This window comes from Lentinus tigrinus, assembly GCF_003813185.1.
Source record: "Lentinus tigrinus ALCF2SS1-7 unplaced genomic scaffold L226scaffold_4, whole genome shotgun sequence".
NCBI classification, from domain to species: Eukaryota; Fungi; Basidiomycota; class Agaricomycetes; order Polyporales; family Polyporaceae; genus Lentinus; species Lentinus tigrinus.
The window spans coordinates 1,767,678-1,793,893 of NW_027137913.1; the positions used below are offsets into that span (position 1 = coordinate 1,767,678).

General features: G+C 58.0%; 10 protein-coding genes across 10 annotated transcripts; 7 read left to right on the forward strand and 3 right to left on the reverse strand.

Annotated features, from left to right (window-relative positions):
* Nucleotides 1-750: 750 nt before the first annotated feature.
* L226DRAFT_567609 (uncharacterized protein) lies at nt 751-1,523 on the forward strand (the record flags this gene model as incomplete). The annotated part of the gene is made up of 2 exons (XM_067684048.1): nt 751-1,049; nt 1,091-1,523. The coding sequence occupies 2 exons, from the start codon at nt 751-753 to the stop codon at nt 1,521-1,523; spliced, it is 732 nt and encodes a 243-aa protein (XP_067540084.1).
* A 142-nt stretch (nt 1,524-1,665) lies between these two features.
* On the forward strand, nt 1,666-2,174 carry L226DRAFT_567610 (uncharacterized protein; the record flags this gene model as incomplete). Its single annotated transcript, XM_067684049.1, has 3 exons — nt 1,666-1,924; nt 2,060-2,091; nt 2,145-2,174. The coding sequence occupies 3 exons, from the start codon at nt 1,666-1,668 to the stop codon at nt 2,172-2,174; spliced, it is 321 nt and encodes a 106-aa protein (XP_067540085.1).
* A 1,010-nt stretch (nt 2,175-3,184) lies between these two features.
* L226DRAFT_567611 (uncharacterized protein) lies at nt 3,185-3,655 on the reverse strand (the record flags this gene model as incomplete). Its single annotated transcript, XM_067684050.1, has 2 exons — nt 3,185-3,468; nt 3,541-3,655. The coding sequence occupies 2 exons, from the start codon at nt 3,653-3,655 to the stop codon at nt 3,185-3,187; spliced, it is 399 nt and encodes a 132-aa protein (XP_067540086.1).
* A 775-nt stretch (nt 3,656-4,430) lies between these two features.
* On the forward strand, nt 4,431-10,816 carry L226DRAFT_520408 (uncharacterized protein; the record flags this gene model as incomplete). The annotated part of the gene is made up of 18 exons (XM_067678639.1): nt 4,431-4,568; nt 4,648-4,912; nt 4,973-5,436; nt 5,504-5,907; nt 5,967-6,632; nt 6,957-7,023; nt 7,067-7,306; nt 7,358-7,371; nt 7,833-8,469; nt 8,524-8,722; nt 8,804-9,006; nt 9,072-9,185; nt 9,253-9,756; nt 9,803-10,039; nt 10,093-10,275; nt 10,333-10,395; nt 10,548-10,563; nt 10,641-10,816. The coding sequence occupies 18 exons, from the start codon at nt 4,431-4,433 to the stop codon at nt 10,814-10,816; spliced, it is 4,590 nt and encodes a 1,529-aa protein (XP_067540087.1).
* A 148-nt stretch (nt 10,817-10,964) lies between these two features.
* On the reverse strand, nt 10,965-12,132 carry L226DRAFT_567614 (uncharacterized protein; the record flags this gene model as incomplete). Its single annotated transcript, XM_067684051.1, has 2 exons — nt 10,965-11,018; nt 11,086-12,132. The coding sequence occupies 2 exons, from the start codon at nt 12,130-12,132 to the stop codon at nt 10,965-10,967; spliced, it is 1,101 nt and encodes a 366-aa protein (XP_067540088.1).
* A 3,879-nt stretch (nt 12,133-16,011) lies between these two features.
* On the forward strand, nt 16,012-16,937 carry L226DRAFT_520410 (uncharacterized protein; the record flags this gene model as incomplete). The annotated part of the gene is made up of 3 exons (XM_067678640.1): nt 16,012-16,610; nt 16,758-16,874; nt 16,922-16,937. 3 exons carry the CDS (start codon nt 16,012-16,014, stop codon nt 16,935-16,937), a joined length of 732 nt encoding a protein of 243 aa, XP_067540089.1.
* A 32-nt stretch (nt 16,938-16,969) lies between these two features.
* On the forward strand, nt 16,970-17,646 carry L226DRAFT_543486 (uncharacterized protein; the record flags this gene model as incomplete). The annotated part of the gene is made up of 3 exons (XM_067682204.1): nt 16,970-17,015; nt 17,068-17,406; nt 17,459-17,646. The coding sequence occupies 3 exons, from the start codon at nt 16,970-16,972 to the stop codon at nt 17,644-17,646; spliced, it is 573 nt and encodes a 190-aa protein (XP_067540090.1).
* Nucleotides 17,647-18,137: 491 nt separating this feature from the next.
* L226DRAFT_433281 (uncharacterized protein) lies at nt 18,138-20,491 on the reverse strand (the record flags this gene model as incomplete). Its single annotated transcript, XM_067674726.1, has 6 exons — nt 18,138-18,572; nt 18,667-18,868; nt 19,331-19,618; nt 19,701-20,006; nt 20,068-20,233; nt 20,317-20,491. Coding segments are annotated over 6 exons (1,572 nt in total), but the record flags the coding sequence as incomplete, so codon positions are not given.
* A 1,090-nt stretch (nt 20,492-21,581) lies between these two features.
* Nucleotides 21,582-22,209, forward strand: L226DRAFT_558043 (uncharacterized protein; the record flags this gene model as incomplete). Its single annotated transcript, XM_067683219.1, has 2 exons — nt 21,582-21,983; nt 22,043-22,209. Coding segments are annotated over 2 exons (567 nt in total), but the record flags the coding sequence as incomplete, so codon positions are not given.
* Nucleotides 22,210-23,341: 1,132 nt separating this feature from the next.
* Nucleotides 23,342-26,172, forward strand: L226DRAFT_567617 (kinase-like protein; the record flags this gene model as incomplete). Its single annotated transcript, XM_067684052.1, has 8 exons — nt 23,342-23,482; nt 23,535-24,059; nt 24,115-24,204; nt 24,256-24,597; nt 24,651-24,770; nt 24,827-24,897; nt 24,951-25,014; nt 25,069-26,172. The coding sequence occupies 8 exons, from the start codon at nt 23,342-23,344 to the stop codon at nt 26,170-26,172; spliced, it is 2,457 nt and encodes an 818-aa protein (XP_067540093.1).
* Between the last annotated feature and the right edge of the window lie 44 nt (nt 26,173-26,216).

The following is a 26,216-nucleotide window of genomic DNA, read 5'->3' on the forward strand; positions in this document are numbered from 1 at the left end:
GCTCGCTGCAGTCGCTGCATACAGGTGCACACAACCACGACCAATCATGGCCCCGACCCCACTTTGAAGGGTTCACATTCATGAATAGGTACGCCTCTTCGTCGCAGTACAGTACCCTTTTCCCTAGCTGCAGGGTGCCACTCACGATGTTTGTATGCATAGCTCGCTCGATACAGGTGCACACAACCCGCTACCAATCATGGCCCCGACCCGCTACCAATCATGGCCCCGACCCGCTACCAATCATGGCCCCGACCCCACTGTCAACGTATTTACAGCTATGAATAGGTACCTAAGCTCCTCACCCTCGCGCTGCTATCACCCACTCACGACGTTGTTAAACATAGCTCCCTCGTGTCTGTACGTCGAAGACCAACACCGCCGACAACAGTGCATATCCACCCTACTTTCAAGCAATTTCCTGCGAATAATAGGTACTTATGCTCTTCCCAATCCTGCTAAAGGGAAGCGCAACGCCGCTGCGCGCGTACGACCGCCCCCGATCCCTCCTACGACCCCGACGACATCCTCCCACGCCGTCACTGCTCCTGCGCATCGCTCACGACGTCCTGCGCATGCGTCGTCCCTTGGACCAGCTCGGAGACACACGAATTGTCCAGAACAAGCCGTCAGCCAGTGACGACACGACACGTCGCCCGCGACGTCAGCCAAGATCTCGAGGGACCCCGGCAACACGTTCAGAGCTTCTCCGACGACCCACTCAACGTCGCAGCGCAACCCGACGACGTTATGGATCAGCTCGAGACCTGCGCTCCACTGCGTCTGGGTGCCATCGACATGGCCATCACGTATGCGAGGTGGGAGCTCCCTTCGACCGGGACCAGCACCGACGCGCGGCCTGAGCCACCACTGTTTGCAGACAGACCGGCTGAGTTTAGCCGCAGCTCGGGCGCGGTTTCTGCAATCAGCGTCGATATGCTCGCTGAGCGCATAGGGATCGACACACACACCCTCCTCCTCTCTGGCCGGACTCCCCTCGTGCAGGCCCGCACGGACCGTCGCACCTTCGGATATCACTCACGGCGAGTGTACGTCCATCACCGCCCACCTGCACCGACGACCTTCGCAGCAGTACTATGTATCACTGTCGGCCTTCTACCGCATCCCGCGCTATCTTCACAACCACGCCCGACCATTTCCGCACCCAGGGTCGCTGTCTAGCGTTCACCAACACCAAGACCACCAAGTCGCTCACGAAGGACCCCGAGCTCCGCAAGCAACTGGCCCTCACCAAGTTCTTCTTTGACATCTGCACGCCCACGCTCAGACGCGACCCCAGAGGACGTGCCCATGCAGCAGTCGCCTCTGCAAGCGTCGACTCTCCGACCACTGTCAAGCACACTGAGACCGGCGGCGGTGTCCAGAACCCCGGAGGCTTCATGCGTATCATCTTCCACCAGCAGCGCTTGGTCACCCACCTGCCGCCCTCGCCCATCACACCAACCAGACACGCTAGCGCGTCCGGCGTGGAGTCTCTCTTTGCGCCTAGGCAGATAACCTAGCGTCACACGCTCAAGTCCAGTCGACAGATATTTCAGCACGTCAGGGGCGAAAACAGCGTCCTTCGCATCATCCCTGTCGCGATGCGCCCACTTGTCTGCATCTCGCAACGACAGAAGCGCGGCGACCCACGTCGCAGAGATAATGCCGTTTTGCGACCGCGGCTGGGAGGCTCCTGCGCGTATTATGGATGGTTTCGTTGTGCGCCCCCAAAGGGCATTCTCGATTGGCACCCCGTACTTTGGCCGCGGTGAAGGCGATGGGAAGTTCGACGCAGGGCCGGGCCAGCTCGGACAGCGGGTTGTTGCGTTCGCGTGGGAGCAGAGCATCGAGAGGTTGGTTAAGGCCGAGGAGGGCGTGTATGCGCTCACTGTCTTTGACTTTGCGGCTTCGCCCATGCACGGTAAGTCTGTTCGTCATCGTTTGCCCTTAGTGTACTCGGAGCTGACTGTGGGCTGTGATATGGCTTCGCAATTCAGAGTTACGACGTATTCTCCTCTGTACGATATGGACGTCTTGATGATTAATATGCCGCCAGTCGAACCTGCTGCTCAGAGCGGCGCAGAGAAGGTGACGCAGAGCCGGCGGCGTGCACTCACTGCCGCATCCTCGTCATGTCGCAGTGGGCCCAGCAGTTCTGCGGCGCCCTGTGAATTAGAACATGGCTTCACCCTTCCCACCTATGAAGTTAGACGTAGACTACGAATTACAGACTGATTAGTACTTGTACAGCATGTTTCCGGAACTGATTGAGGTGATACTACCGTGCTATCACCGCTACCACACCCTCCGACACCCTCACTACTCCTCCACATCGCTCACAACGTCCTGCGCATGCGTCGTCCCTCAGAACGACGCCGGAGATACACCAATTATTTTGGCTGTCTACGTACCGTGCAAACCCTTCGTGCCGTCTCTCTCTCTCTCTCTCTCTCTTGCTGTTTACGCGCGCACCGCTGGAGACCGCTCGAGCAATGCGCCTAGCGCTCGAGCATCGCATATGTTTGTCCACTGTGCCAGCTCTTTCTACGTCCTCTCCTCCTTAGCAACCTTTGAGCAACACATCCAGGTCTCTCTGTAGCATACGCTATGATATGTTGTCTAGCTTTCATCTCGAATAGAACGCGTTTCCCCTCCTAATCGTCGTGCGGTTTCTAGCCTTCGTTCAGTTTCGATCTCGATCTCGACGCCTTCGCTCTCACCTCAGTCTTTCGTTTTCAGTCCATATCGTTCACTTCTCGAGTCTCGACTTTCATATCCAACGTTTGATTGCCTCGAGTGAGTGCACCTGCGGTCTATTGCGTTCTTTTCAAACTACCCGCTCTCGTACAGCGCCTCCGTTGCTCCCCTTCCCTCTCCTTCTCTTGTCCCATCCACTCTCCCTCATTCTCCCTCTCCTGGTTGACTCCCTTCGTTCACACTCAGAAAGATCATCGCACCCTTCCGATCTCGCTGCCGACCAGTGTAGGCCCATCGACACATACGTCTCCGACAACCACAGGACCTTCCAGTGGCGCGCCACCATGCTACAATAACTCGCACTACAAGAGCTCGCATCATGGCCACCTCACCCATCCACGGAAGACAATGTCAGTGCGTTTTTTGGTGTGCTGTTTGACACTTGCCGACTATCTCCTACGTTCAATTCTGCAGCCATTCGAAACTACCCCTCGGCCCCCATGGCTTCATCTTTGCCACTTCCGCCCAAGTCTTCTTGCCCTTTCACCGCGTCACTCAGCGCCCTGAGGAATCCGTCGAGGTCCTCCCGCATGAACATGAATGCCTGTTTGAAATAGCCGAGGCGGTTGACCGTCTCCCGGTCTAGCCTGTCGAGGTCGCCCGGCTCATATTGGATCTTCAACAGCACCTCCGGGTTCTGCCCAAGGAGCGTGTCTTCAGCATGGTCATCAGGCCTCGTGTAGATGCTGCGCAGGGTGAAGTTCCAGGCTACGGGCCATGGAAACCGCCCGACATATGGTCAGTTTGGTTATCGGTCACGAGGACACCGCTCACACTTACTCGTCTCCACTCCCTTTCTAGTGTACTTGTACTTGCAGGCCGCTATATGTTCCTCTTCGTCTGGGCAAAGGGCGGAGCGTTCGGTTTTCACTGAAGTGATCACCACCCCGGTCATTTCTTCGTATAACCGCGTTACTTTGTCGTTCATCCCGTCTCGGTCTCCGGACTCATCCAGACGTGCAATGTGCGACGTCAACTCTTCTATGACAGTGTCCTTTGCTACGCCATAGCTGCCATTGAGATGTGTGAACTAATGCCACAGTTTATGTGGCGCCTTACCCCTCATGCTGTCCTCGCATCGCTGCCGATACTCGGCCAAAGCTTGCTCAGCTTCCGTGCTTGGCAGGTGTAACATATGTTCGAGGTCGCATGCAAGCTCGTCTCTCTGGGCAGCTATCTTAAGTTTATTCAGTCGCATCATCAACCTCCAGTTCGGCAGTGTCACGTAGTACCAACCGCTCACCTCTTTTGTAGTCTGTTGCGACCGTTGCAACTGCATGCGTAGGTGGCTGACCTCTCGATTCAGTCTCTGTTGCAACGTTGGCAGAAGTGGTGCAGCGGACGGTATGTTTCCTTTGGTCCCCTTCATGTCGACTGATCCTGAGATACTACGCCCCCCCTTGAGCCCCGCGCCAACGTCACGGTTGTCGTGCTGGGCAGGGGCCATCGCTTCATGCAGGTCGGGTGGGACTATTTCACCGCCCATCTCTACTCACAAAGTTAAATATCGCGGACGGCGATACCCGGTGTGGCTCACCGGCACGTTCCTTGTGCCCACTTCTCAATCCCATCCGAACCGGACCGGTTCAGAGACCTTTGCGGCTCATTTCTGTCGTGCCCGGTCGCCCGCACGCCGCTGCAGGCTCTGCTTCCTGCTGCCACAGGTTGCCATGTCTGACGACGACATACAAGTGCCCCAACTCCAACATCTCGATCGGTGCAAGAAATGCCCTGCTGGTTGGCTCACCATTCCGTACCTCTGCAAAGGCGGCAGTGTCCTCGAGAACAAGAACAGGTGGTATCGTATGGTAGGTTCTTCGTTGTCACGTCTGACAGCGCACCGGGCTCTACACCCTCCCTTGGCCCACACTTATGTCTATCACCCAGTGCTTCAACAAGCTCAGTGGCACCGGTCCGCTTACCTGCCAGTACTTCCGATGGCGTGACGAGATCCACAAAGGCAAGCAAAACAATCCCAACGCTGGCAAGGCGTGTCCCGGATATGTGTGTCGCATCACCAAGGCTACACGGAAGATCAATGTCGAGTGCGCCCTCGGGTTATGCCAGCACTGCTGCGTGCACCTGCATCTCACCATTGTCGGCACACCGTGGTGTCGCTGTAGCAAGCATGCCCATGCCGCGGCGAACGGCCGTGAGTTCATACCCTTCTATGCGTGTATCCTGTTAGCTCATCTATCTCCTTAACCTGCAGCGTGCTACACGCTTCCTCAGGAGGCAGTTCTACCCACCATCCAATGGCCCCCGTACTGGCAACCCCCGGTCGACGCATCCGCATCCACGCCACAGAGCGGTTCAGCCCTCACCCCTCCTCGCGGGCCGCCTTTACCGCCAGCTCCTGAGCGTGCGTCATCTCCTGGGGCTGATGGACCTGCCCCTCATCTCCCTCCGCGTGGTCGTGGTCGGGCCCCGCGGGCTCGGGGTGGCCGTGGTTCCCGCGCGGCACAGTCCGCCGACCGCTCCGACTCGCCGCACCCAACCACCGCCCCATGCATTGGAAGCAATCATCAGGGCTCTTACGCCGTTTCTATCTCACCGGCATACAGCTACACCCTGATGCAGACCCAGATGATGGAGCAGCAGCGAGTTGAGCAGGCCGCAATGGCCAAACAGGCAGGCCAGACTGTTCGCTCTGTCGACATCTTCTGGTGGGATCAGGTGTGTACTATTGAAGGCAGTGTCCCTAGAATTCCTCGTTCTGATTAGCCGGTTGTATTCGATTCAGGACGGCCAAGCGGCGCGACAGATTCGCGTCCACGTCCCGCACGATCCTTGGTTTCATCCTCGGGACTCCACTCATCTGGTCAACCGGTTTAGTTTGAAGGCCGGCTCTCTCTTCCAGTTCTACGACTGGCGCAAGGAGACGTGGCTTGATGGCGGCTATGAGTCCGTGCCTTTGCACGTCGACACCTCTGGAGAACTACACTACAGAACCACGGGCGTCACATGGAGTCCCGAGATGCCTGGCAGTGGCCCAGTGCCAAGTGGACCGGCATTCAACCCCTCGCTGTTTGGGCTTCCAACGCAGTGCAATCCTCCCGTGGTCACCCTCAGCACGCCCAGCTCTCGAACTCTCGGCAAGGCGAGGGTGCAGGATTTTTTGGCTGTTACCCGCGGTGAGGACGAGTGGTAAGTTTGCTCATCTCGTCTACTATGCCAGAGATTCATATCACTCACGTATGGTTCAGCGACGCATCGAGTACGCCCACTCCCTATCAGACGTCGGAGGTTACCACGTGGCATGCGTACCGTTCAACAAGCTTGACCACACCGTCTACTGTGCGCGCGTCACGGTCCATCACTCCATCTACGCGCTTCTCCACGCCCTCTTCGACCTGCTCTGATTGGCCGACCCCATCTCATCCTTCCCGCCCCAGCACTCCTGTTCTAGTGGATGACTGGGCTACACTGTCCGTGAGTGACCCACTGTCGGTCGCCATAACCACAGGGTCGCAAACGACGGCTGTGCTACCGCCACGGTGCTCCGAACGGACAGGCAGCAACGTCTCAGCGTCGTCTTCCACCTCGATAGTGGACAATATCGGGCTGGATCTTGATCCGGCACCCCGCGGTACATCGAGGGCTGGTTGGCCTTGGCTGTATGCGTGCGACATGATCGCGGGCTTCCAGGCCCTGTCTTCTCTTACGCGCACCGCCGGTGTCACGCAGCCGCAGGCATTCGCCGTCGCATTTTCCGGCCATACGTTCGTGCGCGCCACGTTCGCGGAGAATTATCAGGGGTATAACGTTGCTCTGGCTCATATGGGTGAGATACAGCAGTGGAAGTCCTTAGGGCGCACAGATAGTGGGAAATGGACTGAGTTCCGCAAGCAATGGGGTCGCAAGCGGGGAGCGTAGGCGAGCGAGCACGTAATAATTTGTACATACCAGGTTTGCATTCCTGTGCTCTCACCACCCTGAAATAACACAGTGCGTTACCTTCGCCTCAGAATCCCAGTAATTCTGCTCTGCTCGTACCAGTCGCGGCCTGATCAGCCGCCGCAGCCGCATGGGCGTCTGCAGCCGAGGGCTCTTTCTACAGTTCACATCACAGACTGCTCTATCGGTTCTTGCTTTGCTTTTACACCCATGTCTACTAAATCTCCGCATACCACCCCCCGGGGGCGTTCGGTTATACCCCTTGGGGCTCTGTACGTTCAATCGCGCATGATACGCAGTGTGGATCCGGGACTCATGCACGAACCACCCATCTCCAGCCAACACCTGGACAAGCCTATGCTTCTCGTCAGTGATATTTCGGCACATTGTAGTCTGCTTCTATTCACAGTGCTTTCAGAGCCTTCTCAAGGCTTCATTTCCCCCTCCGAGGGGTCACCATGCTGGTCGATCTGCTGCACTCCACTTCCTGTCTGAGGAGGAGCTCCGACAGCGGATATCTTCAGGCACTGTCACCGTTGGATGGTCACGCGTCTCCCGGTGGTTAAAAACTCCCCCTGATCCCAAGGACGCACCTCTGCGAGGTCTCAGTCAGCGCGAATGGATCATGGACTGCCGCGTGTTGGAGCTGGTGCGTTCTGGACACCTCAGCGCCCCTGATACATCCTCGGTACCTATCTAGTACTACGTCGCGTGGTTCGTTTTCCCGCACTGACCGACTTTCCTCTGCGTTAGAGCCAGCGTGGCACGTCTCGTCGCATGCAGTCCTCCGAGTCCCCTGGACCCCGCCTCCCAGGCGATATTGACCGTCAGCATGACCGTCGTGGATGGTCACATCCACCGGCTTCCGTACTGCAACCTCTGAACTGCTACAAAGTCCGGGCGGGAAGCGAGCCTGTTGTTTTCATGGGTCCAGTGGTAGATCTCTGCCAACTTGCCAGCTCTCAGGTCGCACAGTTGAAGTCGCCCGCTGGATCATTGCCATCTCCCCAGCACGCAGACTGCCCTCTCGCATCGTTACCAGAGCGTTCGCTTTGGTCCCCTCCACTATCTTCCCAGAATAGCTCCACCGGTCGCACATCCACACCCAGTCCACCTGAGCGACCGCACATTCAGGTTGTTCACCCACACGACACGCATATTCCACCCCCGCCTAGCGCCCCTGTGGTTTCCGAGGTCGTCCATGTCTCGACCTCTCTTACGTCCATCCAATGCCTTGTCGACTACCCTAGTGATTCCGATTCAGATGCCGATACATCTACGCATGCACCCGAGGAAAGTTCCCCTCTTTCAGTACAGCAAAGCTCCGCTCCGCAACTACGACCGCCTGAGGTGGGCAAATTGGCTATGGAGGAAGATGGTGACGGTCGACTTGCGGAGCAGGCTACGGCCTCTGCGGCTTTGCCACGCGGCTCCAGCTCTTCCATCGAGCATGACTCTACCTCATCGGAGGAATCATCGTCAGAGGAGGAGGAAGAATCGTCACCATCGGACGGAGATGCCGATGAGTATCCGTCTTCCTCCAGGCAGCCTTCTTCGCCGTTGGTGGCATACGAGTCTACATCTGCCGATGAAGGTCAGTTCTCAGCGTACGGTACCTTCTCGTTTGAAGACCGTGAGCGAACGTCGGCGGAACATATGGGCGATGATTCAGTGCGGTGGCAAGACGTTGATGGCCGACCTCGGTCCTCCGATCTTGGCCACCACGCACCCAGTGACAGTGGCAGTGACCACTCGAGACCGGATGGGAGCCGCGAAACTCTGGTAGACTCCACGTTGCGGTCATACAATTTTGTGAGCTCACCACTCCAGTCGGCCGCATTATGAATTAACACACCTCGCACGCAGGCTCCCTTCTGGCAAGGGGTCGGCAGGCTCGCAGTATTTGGAGAAGACCGCACATGTGTCCAAGATGATGGCCAGCCATTACGGACCGTGGACGTACTGCCAGACGTACCCATGTGCTTCGACCCAGTGCGCCGGATCTTCACCATGCGCTCCAATGAGCTTGTCAACGCGCTTGTGAGAACTATGCACGCTCGCGAAGGTTAGTGCGACTTCAGGCATCCCTCTCTGCCCCCCCGGCCCCCGCTGACCGGTGTAATGCCATGCTCGTGGCTTCCCGCAGCGTTCTGGTACCTCTCCGTGCCCATCATTATTGATGGTATACGCCGCCGGCGACGCCTTGCATACGTAGATGCGACATCCACACAGGTCACCATGCGGCCGATTGTCGATGTGGAGCTCCATCTCCTGGACCCTGCCGCTTCAGCGGCTCTCTTAGACGGCGTTCGCCTGGGAGTGAACTACATGGTCGAGTATTCATTCGAGGTGTGTAGCCTGGCTCCTTCCCAATGACTCCCTCCGTCTAAACCTGGCACGTCGTTCTTCCACAGCCCGCTGTTGAAGACACCCCGCGTAGTCAGGCTTCAGCCCACACTTCAGCTGAGGAGTCAGCATCGGAATCAGAGGCGCTTCGAGTTGCCTCCCCTGCCAACTTAACTGACTCAGTGCGTAGGCTACCTCACTCCTCTCTCACTCGGGGTCTCTAACCCGGCCCACCTTGAACGTCTACAGTCCGCCGTTGAGCGCGACACGCGCAGTGACGCCTCGGTCTCAGCCCAATCGGACCCGGAGCCCGAGGCCGTGGGGACTGTGTTGCATGCCTACACTCCGCAACAGAGAACCCGAGCATTGACGCGCTGGCTGTACCGGGCAAGGGGCGGGCAGTTTGCTCGGTCGCCGTTGCTACAGCAGATCCGTGGAGCACCCAGACAGGCGTCGCAACAGGCCGCTACGCTCCTGGCATGGACGAAGTTCGCCAGGGAGGTCTACACCTCGGGCCCAGCGGATGACACGGCAGACCCCCCCGCAAGAGGTCAGGCCATTACCAAACGGGCTGTCGGGGACTTTCTAAGGCGCGGTCACGACTGGGTGAAGCACGCTCTCTGCGCCCAAGCTCTCATTGACAGCGGACACCCCAGGGTATCCGAACTCATTGAGTTGCTTGTGATCAAATCCTCCATGCTGGGCGCAAAAACCTTGGCGAACCTTTGCACGTTCGCGAAAGAGCGCAACAAGGTTCCTGCTATCCCACTACGAGGACGCCCTCCCATGACTGACCCAGGTAGCGACTCTGATTACGTGCCTCCGCCGCCCAAGCAGCGGGCTGCTCCGGGCCATCGATCGGTCTCGAATTACGCCAACGTTCGACTGGATGCCCGTCGCTCACCTCGCTCTCCGCCTCCGCGCATCAATCGTCCTCCTGCACCACGGCCGGCCAATGGGAAACATCGAGGTCACAAGTCTCGACCCGCGGCTGCGCTTGGAGTTGATGCTCATGAGCGCCACAAACCGCTCGAGGGTGAGTGCGACGCCGCTTACACCTCACTCATGACGGCGGCTGATCTTCTGCAGACGACCTCACTGACCGCGACGGAGAGGGAGAAACAGATCGTTCGGGATCTGTGGGCGGACAGACTGGTGCGCCTATGGCAACAACCCGCCTCTACGGATCGCTACACCATCCTGAGGTCCCTGAAAGTGACCAGGACGACGGTACTAGCCCTCAACTACCCCGCGTGCGCCGCGAACAATCTGGTGTGTGCATGCGGGCAAAATTTTACAACACTGTCTGACCCATCGTCGCCTGCGCAGACGATGATCTGCCCCCTCCACCGAAATCAGTCGCTCCGCCGCCACGCAAAGGGCCCATGGCCAGTAGGTTGAGTGCACAGGGCACCCAACCGAGGGAACGTCGCTCCAATTCTTCACCACCGGCACCGCCGCGCCGTCCCCGCGGGGGAGGTGTACCCAGACTCCCTCCGGCGACACCCTTGAGCGATTCGGACGATCCTCCACCTCCCCGCAAGCAAGGTGGCGTTCAAGGTGAGGCTTTCAATTCTCGCCGGCCCATACCTTCAGAATTGTTGCTCATTCGCCTGTCAAACGCCGTCAATGCCCAGCTGGCGTGCCGATACGTGGTGCAGCGTCGCCGGCTGGTACCAGCCGGGCCTCTGCCCCAGCCCCGGGCGGTTTCGCCTCAAGTTCTACGCGCAAGGACTCTGCACGTACAACGTGGGTCACGCGCTCGGTTGGCGGGTTTATCATTGAGGTACCGGCTCCTCCCCAGGATAAGTAGTCTGTCGCAGCCTGCGGTATTCTTCCAATTACTGTGCAATGCGATACAAACATGCAACTTAAAGATATGTGCACCACATGCCCTCTACCTCAGCATCGTGCTGGCCGGAATGACGCCGTGGTATGATACTGCTATACATCGTCCACCGCTATCTATCCTTTTTCACGGCCCGCGCAGGGTCGCCTTCTGCGTCTCTGTGTTGCTACTGTCAGCACGGCAGAGGAGACGTCGTCAGCCCAGTAGAACATGAAGGGTCTAGCTTTACTGACCGCGTCGTGAGGTGGTGCGTACACTCGATCATCACCAGGGAATGACGGGGCGACATGGAAGACGATAGGGCGTTGAAACATCTGGGCCTCTCCCATGAGACAGTCCCAGGTCCCCATTTCTACGTGTAGGTCGTCCCTCTCGTTGCGGACACGGTCGCATCCATCGTCCCATCCCCCTACGTGTGGGCCCGACAGCTCCCACGGATGGAATATGGCCCCCCTGCCCTCGTCCAGCGTCATGAGGAGAGTTTTCCAGGCCTGCGACCGGTCGAGAACTGCCATGAGACACGCCCTGTCCCCCCAGTAGCGCACGTTGCACCCGCACACAAAGAGGGACCTGAGGCAAGGTCTGCGCGGACGTCCGTCCCACGCTACGTCGATGGGAGGGACGGGAGGGGTGACGAAGTCGCTGGCGGTGTAGGAGAACCGAAATCCGCGATTAAAGAGGTCCGACTTCTGCATCTTCTCATAGAACGAATCCGGGTGCCACCCCCATTGCATCGCGCCGCTGGGCCGCAGCAGCGCGAGGCGACGCAGTGTGAGGTACGGGTAAGCACAGCCCATGAGCGACGGGGTGAAGAAGCACATCAGCGCTGTGTGGCGAGTCGCGTTGACGGCACCCAGGGGCGATGCGTACGAGCACCCTACCACCCGAATATAACGCGTCCGCCGCCCTAGCACCTTGAACGTCTTCGTGTACCGGCTCGGTAACCCTTCGTCGGAATCTTGGCATATGCCGTCGATCTTGTCCGGCCCTAGGACTTCTACCACGGGTAGCGAAGAGAGCACATATTTGTGCAGTGGCTCCTCCCCGCCCCAACTGACGCACACCTCGAGGTCCTTATCGAGAAGGGAATTATCGCGCAGGAAGAGAGACAGCGCCGCGCGCCCGCTAACGACAGCGCCGTGGGCCTGCAAGGCCGCCAGGAATTCGACGGCGTCCGGAACGTAGTGGGAGACAATCGACCGCATGTCGAGCTGGATCTCCCGGTCGGCAAGGTCCTGGTAGGCGTGGTTGAGCAGACGGCATCGCAGGAGGGTCAGCATGTCTGTGTATCGCAGCATGACTGCAACAACGCAGGGCGGCATATCGCACCTGGGGGACTCCTCCATCAGCTGCAGGGGAAACACTGTCTTGGAACTCACCACTGCACGCTCGCGGCAGGCCCTGGAGACATTGCTGTGGATGTGGGCCAAGGATCAAGACGGGCGGGTTGGCGCTCAGACACGGATGGGCGTGTGCGAGACCTTCAACTCGGAAGCGGCATGCCGTTGTGAAAGCAATGCACCGTTGTAAAGGGGTGTATTATTGCCGTTACGTATGCAGTTCATTACCTCATAACTTAACCTTAGTACTCAGCACAACACGGTGGTTTCCCGGCTAACCTCGCGTACGCATCTTCGACGTAAGTTATCTCTCGGTGCGCGAGGCTTTCTCCTTTCTCACATCCACAGCCCAGGGCTACCTCGTACGCACGACGTTCTCTCAAAAGACATGTCTCACCGGCCGGGCGTGGCGTGAAATCCCTGAGCGGCGGGAGACGATCGCATGCACTATGCGGGCGGTTGGGGGACCTATGGCGTGAGACACAACATATTAGGGTGTGGTCTCTGACGGTGAGCCTCTGGTCCGCCCAAGTCACCACTTCTGGCGAAATGGCTCAGGGGTCTTCTTCGATTCCTTGAGGGGCACGCGCATTCAGGGCTGGCGTTTGGACGACTGGCATTACTTGACTACATAGGTATGGGTGTGCGTTCGGTGGTCAGCCGCGGTGGCGAGGTGGCCTCCGAACGGTGAGAGAACCGTACCACGGTGGCGCGGGGACCTCCGTGGTTCAAAGAAGGGTGAGAGGTTCGGTGGCGAGGTGGCCTCCGCAGTCCTCGTCCAGTGTGGCATGAGGTGCGCCCAAGGGTGGCGTGGTGGCCTCCCTGGCTCATGCTTGGGGATACCAGCAGGAAGGGAAGGGTAGGCGCGTTTGACTGTCGAGCACTTGGACGACCTGCGCGGGGAGGGGTAGGGTGATGCCATTGGGACTCACCTCGCACGCCGCGGCCATCTCCAACCCTTCCTACTCGGTGATGGCTGTATGACACCTCCTCCAAGTCGCCGATCTCTCCTTCTCCATCGCTCCTCCCCTCGGTGTCCGTCGAACGGTGCTGTGGGAGAGTATGTGAGGCCGTGGGGCACGTTCCGAGCGACGTTGCATGCGTACTATGGATCAGCAAAGCGCCAGCCCGGTTGGTTGAGGCGAAAAGGTATTCGGGCGAGGGTGCGAACGGGCGAGGGTGGAAGATGGGCGGAGGGGGGAGGGAGGACGCTGAAGTCGCCGCGAAAGGTTATGTAGCGCCTTCTCACCTTGGCGTGCGAGGTGCGTGCGCGTGCGCCTGCTCGCCGATCACCGGGCTTCCGAAGGAAATGGCTAAATGGGAGACCGATGGTTGTCATTTGCCTGGGCGTCAGCAACTGTGTATGACTCACACCCATCGATCGCATCGTGGGTGCCGTGTTATATCAGCCGGCACCCGCTAAAACCTAACGCGTGGCGCTCATTGGTTGTGGGGTCCCGCTACAGCCCAAGCCATGGAACCTGTATTAGCAATAGGGATGCGCGCGGGATGTAGAGCACGACCACGCCGCACTTACCCAGTGGGGTCTACGCCTAAGTATGTCTGAGTATTGGCGACTGAGCGGATATGCGCCGGATGCCCTGAGCGTAGGGCGGGGAGAGGTGATGTAGGGTGGTTGGCGGTGAGAGGATGGTAGCGGTGGCGATGATTTGTTCCCTCTGGCGCGAATCCTGAGTCGGGGGCTGTGCAGGATACGTAAGCACCGCCCTGCCAACTTTACGATACGCCCACTAAACCATTCCCTGCATGTTCGCACTCACCACCGCTGCCAAACGCTGTTGTATCTCCCCAAACCTCTGCGGAAGGTACAAACGGGTCAATACCACGGTCGAGACAGTCACCACATCCATCCGGAGAGACCCAATGTCACGGCGTAATCAGGGGGCCTTTTCGGCCCGATCGCCCGCGACCTCGATCACATCGGAAACCGGGTGAGTATGTACCCTTGGGCCCCAACCTATGGCAAGTGCTGGTATCGAATCATCGCAGGGCATTCAGCAATTGAATTGGAAAATGTGCTGCAAATGTGGTCGAGCAAGGAAGGTAGGCGTTTCGGCATGTCGAATGACCCGCGCAATCGCTGCGGATTAGAGGAGCACGCGTATATCATCTGACCATACTAGGCAACAGGAGATGTTCTAGGCTTGGGTTGGAAACGTCCGTGTGGCAAACCCGCGACCTATCGGCGTCCCTCCCCTGTTGATGCAGGTAGAGACGAGGGACACGTCTTCTTGTCAAACCGCGATTGGTCACAGGCCATGATCATGCGCCATCCGCTACGCCACTCGCTACCGCGGCCCGACCCTCGCTACAGTCTGCAGAGCACCCCAGGGGACTTGACATCAACACCTTTGACCTGCAATCGTCGACTCAACGCCATGTTCCGCTGCCCGCCTGGCTCACATAGCGTGGCAAAGCCCTCTACGCCGTGCCCGGAGGAGTCCCGAACGTTGCACAGGGGAGGAGTCCTCGGTACTTCTGCACTTATAGACATGGGGTGTCCGACTGACATGACATCCAGCTTGCCTCGCTGTTGTCGCTGCCGCCGGTAGCCATACGCTATCTGCGCGTACTGCAGGTGAGCTCAATCAACGACGATACCTCTCCCCGAGGTTGTCAGACTGATCTACCGGACAGATTACATCGATTTCCTTCGTATGGCTGCATTCGCGTGCCCCGAGTCCCTTTGGACGATGCTGCCAAAGATGCTTACAGCCACGGGCATGCTTACCGCCGACGCTCCCATCAACCACCTCGTCCTGGACGCCAGGTGCCTTGCCACGGAGGAGCTGAGGGCAGGCGAGACTTTGGTTGTTACTTCCGGTGCCCTGCGTTTACATATGTAGTTGGGTTGCTAGCTTCTGTATACTTCCAACGTATCGCTGTGTTCCGGCGGTTCTTGCCCGGAACCACACCACGCCCCTGTCTCGGCTATGGCAGACTCCTCCTGCGTCTGGCCTCCCGCAGTCCCCGGACAGCGCCCAAGGCGTTGTCAGTACGCGACTGTCCGGCGCGATTGCGGTATCGACCGCTGCCCGCACCGCCGGGTCTAAAATCCCGCCTGCCATCTACACGCTCTGAACGTCAGACCTCGACCACACATCCATCATCTTGTACGGGAAGCCTCATGCCCCCGACGCGCACGGTCAGAGCGAGTGGTAAGAGAGCGCCTGTGCCAAATCACTGTCGGCTGAAGTGGGAGACTGACATTCTATTACCACAGCGAAGAGGAGTGGTCCTGAAACGACGGTCCCCAACGTGACGCGTGCAAGACCCTCTGCGGGTGCGAGACCTTGGTTCTTCGCTGGTACCAACGCAGCTAACGCAGGTTATCTCTGGCATTTGACGTCCTCTGGCGGCACGAACTAGCTCCTCCCCACAACGGGCACGCACGCACTCTGCGTAGCACTGGTACCCGGGCGGCGGACGAACAGATTGCAGTTGAGCAGGGTGGAATCACTTCCCAGCGAGGTGATAGTCTAGGTACGTAGAATGGCAAGGGGACGTCGTTCGGCTCCTGCTCCTTCCACCGATGTGCGACCCCTAGCCACCCCGGGGATGCCTACCGGTCGACGGCAGCGGGTCATACAGTGCTGATTGTGCGTGTGTGCAGGGTTTTATGTTGAGAACCCGGAAACGCCGACCTCTCACTCCTCGCGCACTGCTGGTAGGTGCAGAAAACCGTGCGACGACACCGTATACTCACCATTGGGGAACCCAGGGGAAGCATTGCGTAGCAGGCGGACACAGCGGGTGCGGGCCCCGGTTCATGTAGGAACCGACCTCGAGGAACTTGCCATGGCCGCGCGAGCTCGCGCCATCCAGAGAGGGAATGCTGGCGAAGTGCTGAGTGAAGACGAGCTGGAAACGCCGCCCACCGATGCGAACACTGTCTCTCAGGGAGTTGGCATGGCGAGCGCGGGTGCCGCGACGCGCCATCGCGCCAACCCCTCCGGTACTGGAGTCCCGCGCGCGCCACCTAATACCCAGAACCTGATTCCATACGTCGAAATTCCACGTGGACCTGTGGAAGCGGTCAGACGAGCTCAATACAACGGCAACCGAGCGGGAAACAGTTCGATTGCCCGGGACAAGGAACGCAGCAGGACCAGACGGCAGAAGGCTGCCCAAGCTCGTGAGGCGAGGGAGAGGGAAGTGCACGGGGGCCTGATACGCCACGACAAGCCTTGCGTGTTTCGCGTAATCCACGACGCGAGCCATGTGGACGTCGATGTACACATTGCATGCGATATCGACCACAAAGGCCCTCGTCCCTTGCCTGTTGCGAGGACGGGCTGGGTGGGAACTCGTCTTTCGCACGCCGACGAGGACAAGGAGCCTCAGGCCCTGGAATGGTACTTGCGGCGAGGTTTCACGGTGGTGGAGACGGATAGACGGTGAGTACGCTCGCCTTACGCTGGCTGGCGCATGAACTGACTCAAGGAGTTAGGTTGCCTGTATGCTTCGTCGATTCCCGAGGGCGCAATATAGCAACGTTCGCCGGTGAGCCGTGCGACAATTCGACATGGAGCGCGGACATCCAGACGATGGAGGGACTGTTCGAAGACGCTGAAGAGCATGCTCGTGTCACTGGGCGGGGCAAAAATCGACGCGGAACGAATGGGCATCATGTGGGGGTATCCATTGGAGGCGGACAACCGGTGTGTGTCATTGCTGTGGGTGTGACGTGTACTAACTCTTCACGCAGGCCCCAGCGAACTTAGCACTCGGCGCGAACAAAGAATGGCTTGAGGTTATGCGGACGCACGAAGCGGTACGGCGTGTGGCGTTGTTCATGGACCGTAAGGCGGGGATGCACCTATGCCGTGGGACCTTAGCTAACGTTTTCTACAGGCGGCTTCAAGACTTGGCAGCCCGACCTGTACCTCTATTACGAAGACTACATGCTTCGTCTTCGGCGTGCGCATCCTCATCTGAGGTGGAACTGGGAACCTTGTGTGTTTGCCGCAGCCACGTTCAACCTTGGACCGCGCTCAATCGCTCACATCCACACCGACCACAAGAATTTCGCAGCAGGATGGTGTGGTATCCTGGCTCTGGGGAACTTCGATCCCAAGAAGGGTGGACATCTCGTCCTATGGGACCTGAAGTTGGTGATCGAGTTCCCTCCAGGTACTGTCATGTACATCCCATCGGCGATCCTTCGCCACTCAAACACGACAATCGCACAAGGTGAGCGATGGGACACACGCCGACGACCAGCTGTGACTCACAAAATACCTAGGCGAGAAGCGAAGGTCGTTCACGCAGTTCACCGCAGGGGGGTTGTTCCGGTGGGTTGACTGCGACTTCCAGACTAAAAAGAAATTTGAGGCACAAGGATTCGAGCATGACATGAACGGTAACGAGAGATGGAAGGATGCTAGTGGCAGGTACATTCTTTGGGAGGAATTGTTGAAGCGTGCGTCGTAGTTCGTAGCCACATATAGCCACATATCTAGTAATGCTGCGATCAGGCGTACGAGGTTGCGGCCGTTTGAGAGTAGTTTTGGGCGACCGTTCAATGAGTTTGTTGTTGAGAGGTGCTGAATACGAACATGCTGGAACCCTAAATCCTAGCGGTACGCCGGCGAACAGAGAAGAAGCACGAGCAAGCTAGTATGGACACCTACTGTCGAAACCACCCAAGAGCGCGGCCGGTTGAGAATGCAGGCATCGCGACGAACTACGGCGGAAGAGCTGAGACGAAAGATGGCAATGGGTGAACCGAAGCGGAATGCCACTACAGCGCCTGCAGCCTCGATCGCGTCAATCGTGCACCATTGAGTTCTGACGGAATGAGGCTCAGGCTCCGAGTGCACTGAGAGGCCATTACTTTGGCAGGTTTGGCGGAGGACTTAGAGATGGCAAACTACGGCTGAATTGAAAGCGCGAGTACATACGCACTACACCCTAGGGAGACGCAACTCCTCGATGGGGACGAGGCGAGGTTGTGCCCCCCGTTTGAACAGAACAGCTACCTGCCACTCGTTATGGATCAATATCATCTCATCTAAGAAAAAGTTATGGTTCTCCTCCCTCATCTCCCGCACCAGTGGCTGAAATTGACCAAACCAAGCGTTGGTCTGCTCGGCGGCCGAAGAATTGAAAATCCACTTGCGATGCACCTGGTCGTAGAGCTCGGGGAAGGTGGCAGGGTTGCAATTCATGCGGCAAAACTCATCGGTGTCCTTATGTTTGGTGACCGCGTGGAATACATCGACAGGGAGGCCCATGCCTTGCAGGCGTGACTCATTCGTCGCGAGAATGTGCTTGAGAAGTATGCAGTTGTTGTCAAAGAAGCAGAATGACGGACGAGAGCGGGGGTAATGGGAGGGGAATGTGGCGAGGAGAAATCGCTAAGGGATGCATGGACGAAGGGTTAGACATGTTGAGCAGATCGCGGCAGCCCTGTGCATCCGTTGACGCTGCAAGAAGGGATGTACAACGCACCAAGCAGTTGGATGGGGATTCTGCCGTATAGAACGTGGCTCTGGATAGGAGCACCCCACAGCACTTGACAATGAGCTGTTCATTATGCGTCCAAGCGCGTATGCCGTGCCAGGTTAGGGGTTGTTCAGGAGCCGGTGCCTTGGGGGCAAGAGTACGCTGATTGATTAACTGGGGGTCGGGGTCCAAGTCAGGAGAGGAGGCGCTGGGAGGACGAGGCGGCGGGGCGGGGGCCATTGTACCGGGGAGCGTGCCGGAAGGCGCGTTGGAGGTGGCGGGAGGACGAGTGGGCGGACCGGGTTCCAGTGTACCGGGGAGCGTGCCGGAAGGCGTGATGAGTGCGCCAGAGGACGTAGTGGAGAGGCTCGGAGGTGTAGATGTGTCGGGCGCAGGTGGCAGAGAGGCCACGCCGGGCGGGGAGAGTTGTGACGCTGAAGACGGAGGAGAGACGGCTGTGGCATCGGCAGGAGGGGAAGAACCAGGAGACGATGGTTGGATGGTACTGGCAAGGGTGGATACGTTGATACGCTGGATCGAAAGCGCTGTGACATTATCGTAAGGGGGCTTCGGGTGGTCCTGGTGCTCCTGACCCGTCCCCGCCGCATCAAGAAGTGTGGCGATATCGGGGTCATCAAGAACGGGGTCGTCATCGGATGCGCCTGTAGACAACCCACGGCCGAGGGCGGCCAAGGCGTCTTTGGTTTCCATCCGCCTCTTCAGACGATAGAAGGCCTGTCCACGCTCCCTCTGACGTTTCTCGAAAGCCCGGTGCGTGTCGATGCCGCACGTGCGCATACCGTCGCTGCACGGCTCTTGACACCCATCGATGGCACATACCTTGGAAAGGTGGGAATGATCCTCGCAAAAGCGGTCTCGAGGAGAGCTCAGGCGGCCCACGCAGTGTGTAACGATGCATCGAGGATGACCCAGCGTGACACCGTCCATGACGCATGCGCTAAGACGAGCTAGATGATAAGCCGACAAAGTAAGCACTACGTCAACAAGGGGTGCCAGTGGTAGAGGTGTGAAACTTTGACATACTTTGAGGCTGTGAGGGGTCGGCAGAACCGCTGACCTTTTCGCACTCATTGCACGCATGCGCCCACTGAGGCTGGCCGGTCCCAGCCATTCTGAGGTTGCGGAGGGCGAGAGCGGTGCGGAATCTCTCTGCCTGCTTACCACGATGTGGCAGGCATAGGATCTCAGTGCGCCGGGCGGCATCCAGGAGGAGGGCATGGAGGTAGAATGCTTGCCAGACGTGGTCGCCATCCATGCTGTGCGGATGATTAACGTCACCGGAAAGGCCGAGGTTGTAAATGCGGGCGACAGTTTCTCCAGATGCACTGCCAAGAAGAGGATGTTAGTTGGACACGTACAGTCTCTGCACTGTGTACAGCAACGCACTGGGCGAAGGCCATTTGGGCCCGAACGAGTGACATGAACCGAGTATCGAAATAGTAATGCTCGGATGCGTCAATGACGTCGGGTAAACCCTTGTGATACCGACGAACGGAGAGCGGGGAGTCTGCGTCGGAGACAGAGTAATTTGGGCGATAGGTTGTACGGCACGCTGACGGGGGCAAATGGAGGACGTTGTAGTCAGCGGGACGAGCTAAATGTCCGTCAAAAGAGGGAGAGCGCCGATACACGCACCTTTGCAGTATAATGTCAACACGCGGATGGGTAGAACTCCGCGGTCGACGGTGAAGAGATGGCATAGGAAGGGCTTATGGGGATTCTGAAGCGGCTTGCCATGGTCAGGGCAGTCAACGTTGATGCAGGTGCGGTGCGGGGATATCAACACTTCGGCACCTATGGCACGGTGAAGTTCAGAAATTGAGGAGTAAGAACATTGGCGTTTGAGTGGACAGACCAACGGGCTGCTGACTCGCTGCATGTGCCAAAGCTTGATCGAGTTGCTTTGGGTCGGCAATGACGTCTGGAGGAGGAAGGTTGAGGGCCTGGTGCCCGATGACGTTCCAAAGGTCGTCCACATCTTTGAGTCCGAGTGAAAGGACATGCCCGAGCGTCCAGCGTACTGAGAGTGGCAGAAGAGGGAGACCAACAGTTCGTCGGGGGGCATTGAGCTTGATTAACGGTGACAGGCGTTGAACTGCACTGAAGAAGGTGGTCAAGTGGGCATACTGAAGTCGAGCGTACAGCTGGGAGTCGAGACCTTGAAGCTGAGATGAGAGTTCGCTGAAGAGAAGCATACTGCGTGTTTGAAAGAAGGAGACTGGGTGGGGTCTGACTGTGGGGCAGTAAGCGCGAGTCGACAGTCCAGGAAGCGCCGGAAGGGGTGTGGCATTGGTGGAATACGTACAATGTGGGCGCGTGAAGAAAATATGGGCAGGGCGGCACTGTCGCACTACGAACAGTAGTGGCATTGCGGATGGTATACGGCGTTGCGACGGCGCAGCCGCAATACTGCGACACATATGGGTGTCGCAGCTGTCGCGCGTGGCTGTCGTGCTGAAGCACCGCGACAACCACTTAAGAGCTGAGACACAGCTGCGTGACCGCAACCGCAATGCTGATACACATGTGCGTATCGCATCTGTAGCGCGCGGGAGTCCCCATGAAGCACCGCGATAGCCACTACAGAGGTGCTACTTACGCTGCGCTACATACGTGTCGCATCGGTAGCGCATAGCTGTCGCACCGCGGAACCGCAATAGCGACTTGTGCAGTGCGACGTAGCTGCGTAAGCGCAACCAAAGTAGTGCGACGCATATATGTCGCATCGGTAGCGCATAGCCGTGGCACTGCGGCACCGCAATAGTTGCGATGGTTTGCGCTGCAGCAATGTGACATCACTGCGTAGCGGTGCGACAAAGAGAGGACGCATTACCTGGTATATCTGTTTGTGAACTTGAACCATACCATCGGGCTTATTGTTACAGCTGTTCTTGAATACAATGTCATTGACAGGGGAGCGTGCTTATGGCCATACAGGCGCTTCGTCGGATCTTTCCGTGTCCGCTTGGCTGTCCGCCAGGTATGGCGGACATGGCGGACTTCTCCTCACAGTTCAACTGTTCTCCTCGCCCGAGGCCATCGCGGCGGAGATCCGGAAGCTCGGACAGCCGATCAGTTATGCGTACGACGCGCTCGCAGACAAACTTGGCATACGACGTCGTCACGCATGGCGGCTCCCTCGTCATCTTGAACTTCCGATCTCAGATTCTGGCGGAGAAGCTGAGCGCGGCGCAAAGAAAGTCGTGTATCCATTCTCCGAATTTTCATGGCCCGGAAACAAGAAGCTCGGAGTGGAGCTGTTCGCGACGCTGGAGGACTGGCTGAGGATTGGCGTCATTATGGTGAGTACTGGGGTGATTCAATCTTCGACGACCGAGTGCTTAATGAAGTGAGGTGGCAGCCTAATAGGATTGAGGTGCTCCCAGGAAGATTGAATGCAGTCCCCGGAGGCCTTGACCGCCTAAGGTCAACCAGGTTAGCGGTGTCAAGCTTGTCGTTCGTCCTCAGGCGACTGCTGTTGGATTTTGTGAGCGAGCGAGCGAGCGCTTGCTCGCAGCGTAGCGCGCCCGACGATTTTCGTGTGCGGATGGGCGCCTTATGCCCCATCCGTTTGCCTCTGTACCACGACGCTACCGTACAGGACAAGCGGAAATCTATCTACTTGCTTCACTCTGACGACGCTCGACGGTTTGCTCTAACAACTGCTTGAGCACGCTTACTCAATGCAGAACTTTCATTTGCACTACAAGAATTCGGTCATCTGAAGTCATGCTCTTGAGCATGCGACTATTTCTCCCTTGATTTTGTTCGATATGGTCCGCGCTGTACCGCAGCTGTGCCCCATACTCCAGTGTGAACCGACCGTGCCATATTCAACGTGTAGGATCCATGAAACATGTGAATTAAGGGGTAAGTATCTGGCGGCGAGTATTCGGAACGCATAACCATACGGTGAACAAGGCCTTCGGCTTCGTTCCAATTTCCAAGACGAGTCGACGCGATCACGTGGTGAGAAGATAACTCCAGCGCCAATCTGGCGCGTCGCCGTATGTCCGACTCCCGAGTCGTACAACGCGTCTTCGCCTGATTCACCACCTCCGCTTTCACAGTCTTCCTCCCCATCGCTGGTCTCAAACTCGCCATCGGCACCTTGTGCTATGCACTGCATATGAGACAATTCTTGAGAGTTATGAAATGCTTCTTGGCAGCATCAAGCCTCGCAATCTCGGAGTCCTCCAGCGGCCCTCGTCGTAGTCGCTACCGAGAACTTGAAGGCCCGGACAGGAGACAAAACCAAGACATTCTTGGATGGTTGAAGGGCTTATGAAGAGTCGGTGGTGGCTTATAGCGGCAGGTACTCTTGTCATGAGGTGAGTCACGTGTCCTGGTCGTAATCCTGCAGTTTCTCAATGTGCCACACTCCTTCCATCATGTATCTCGACGAACAGCCGTCCCCCAAAGTTGTATTGTTAATATCTTCTATGGGGCTTTTGTGCCATGCTGCATCCTTGATGAAATCTGGAGGAACAGTCCTGGGCCAGATTGAAATGACCCGTGGCGTCATGACCTCGGAAGTTGGGTAAGCATCCGTTAGCCTCACTCCCAAGCCATCTCTGGATTCAGACTGAGGCTAACAGCTCCAGTACTCTTGCACCCGAACGTCCACTATCCCCCGTCCTAGACTTCACGGTTTGACACCATGGCATTCACCAAGCTCTTCGCTTTCGCCAAACAGAAGGTCGCAAGACGCGATGTGCAGGCCACATTCAAGCTCGAGGATGTCCTCACCTTGGCTGAGGATGTGCACGTTCGGATGCACGTCAACAAGAAGGGCAAGCTGGTATGTCTTCCTTCTACTTTGGCTAGGAATATCGTACCGACTGTGACCGGAGGTTCCCTACACCGTCGTGCAAGTTAAGCCCGACAACTTGAAGCCTACCCTGAACCTCTCGAGCCTGACAACCCTTGTGGGCTCTCCGACCTTCTCAGCACCGTCCTTCGTGCCCGGGTCCAAGGAAGTTCAGGGTCTCACAAAGGCCCAAGTCGCCGAGCCCGAGATCGCCACGCTCTCGAGCGACTCCGACGATGTCAGCCACCCGGTCCAGCTCACCGGCGCATTCAAGGACGTCGACGCCGCCTGCAACTCCCAGTCTCTCGCCAAGCGCGAGCACATCACCAGCCGCCTCCGCGTCGTCCGTCTGCTCAGCTCTGGGAGCTACGGACAAGTCTTCCTCGTCCAGGACACAAAGACGAGGAAGGTGTATGCGCTCAAGGTGATTTCGAAAGCTGCGCTGGAGATCAAGTCATACGCTTTGATCTTCGAGGAGCAGGACATCCTGCGGCGGGTGGCGGGCAGCCCCGAGCTCCTGAAGCTACTGGGTAGCTTCGAGGACAAGAGTAACTTTTACCTCCTGATGGTCAGTCGGATTCCACGCATTCCTACCGGTTACCAATTTACTGACATCGCCTTAGGAGTATTACCCAGGTGGTGACCTATTCGACAAGATTGTGGAGAAGGGCCGGATCCCTGAGAAGGATGCCCGCCCCATGGCGGCACGTATCGTACGTATTCGTCTCCGATACTCGTAGGGCGATGGTCTGATCACCTCCCAGATCCTCGCGCTGGAGAAGCTGCACAAGAAGCGCATCATCCACCGCGACATCAAGCCCGAGAACATCTTCTTCGACAATGAAGGCCGAGCGGTCGTCGGCGACTACGGTCTCTGCCGCCAATTCGGACGCAAGCCAGACGAGCAGCCGTGGCGACAGCAAGAGCAATGGGCGCACGGCGAGGCCGAAGACGAGACGGCTCATGGTCTCGCGGCTGACAGCGCTCGAACTGTCGTCGGGACTGCCAAGTACCTCGCGCCTGAGGCGTGGAGGGGAGAGGCGTACTCTTACGGGGTGGATGTGTGGTCCTTCGGAATCACTGTCTACTTCATGCTCCTCGGCAAGGTACGTCTACTCCTTGTCATGCTCGCTTCTGCTGCCTCATATCCCTGTTCTAGCTCCCGTTCGACCTTGAAGATGCACACGGCGAAGAGGCGACTGCTCAAGCTGTCCTGACCCGGGAGTTGGTCGTGGACCACGACGTCTTGAGCTCGGACGCGGAGGACTTCCTCCACACGGTGAGCCATCATGCATGCCACGCGTTGCGGCCGGATCTGACGAGTATTTTCTGTAGGTTCTTGTCAAGGATGATCTCAAGCGGCCGACCTGGGAGCAGCTCAAGGAGCACCCGTGGTTCGACGGATTGTACGTCTTTGCTTTCATCTCCCCATGCTTGCGTTTTGACCCTTCGTTTTCAGGGACTGGGATGCGCTCTGCACTCAGCCGCAGGACAATGATACGCCTCTTGACGACCTCATGCCGGTTCGTACATTAATGTTTCACATTCCTTCGGACCGCAGCTGACACGCATTGCAGGCGAGCAGCGTTCACGAGTTCGGTGAACTTTACTCGTCGGGCGAGGAGCCCCACCCGTACTTTGAATGGTACGGGCCCGAGTTTGAGACTCAAGTCCCGGAGTCGACATCCGACTTCTCTATCACTAGTCTCCCATCCTCGCCGTCTCTCAAGTGGTTGCCCGATGCACCCCAGACGGAGACGACATCCCTTCCTCCTCTTCAGCCCTCTCCCGACCGGGCTATCTACATCTGCGACGAGCCTTTCACGACGCACTCGTCTCATGCCTGCATCGTCGAGTACTACGAGGAGGCCAGTGACTCTCGTGGTACCATCAAGGCCGACCCTCCCATGGCGACCCAGCAGAACACGCGGGGCGACAGCGACAACGCGACGTTCACATACGACGACTCTCACGACATTGAGGACTTCGAGATGATCCTCCAGGGCATCTCTATTGCACAGCACGACGACCTGGACGAGCCAAGCATGTTCATCTCATCTGCCAGCTCAGCGTGCCTCGCGTCCATCCTGAGCCCATCCGAGTCCGACTCCGAGTCGACGACATCCATCCAAGCACATGACGACACCGAGCCCGACTTCGACATGGTCACCATCGGCTCCAGTTCGCCTGTCTCTTCAGCGAACACCGACAGGTCGAGCCCAATCGGAGCACCAGGGGAAGCAACCGCCAGTCTGGCGCGGGCCGCGCGCTCCATGTTGGAGCAGCGATGGTCCGAGGACAGCACCTGCCCACCCCCTACCGTGGACCGAGCTGAAAGCAAGTTCAGCACGGTCCACCGCTCTGATACCCCTTCCTGCTCGACTTTCACCTCCGATAATCGTGATCGTGTCGACGATGTCGCTTACCAGCTCGCGTCAACGGATGTTCACTCGTACACCTTGGGCTCTAGCAAGCGCAGCTCAACGTCAAGGTCCAAGGCCTCCTTTGAGTCCTCGTCGGTTCTCTCTGACACGTCGACCCTCGTCAACTCGTCCGTCGTCACTATCGCCTATGCGTCCGCCTCCCCAGCTCGTCGAGGGTGGTCCGCGAAGCTCAAGTCGTGGCTGTCATGTCTCGGAGCCAAGTGCTCCCTTCGGACTCCTGTCCGTGGCGGAGTTTAGGAGAAGAAGATTGCAGGATTACGAAGTCTCACTCCAGGGCGGAC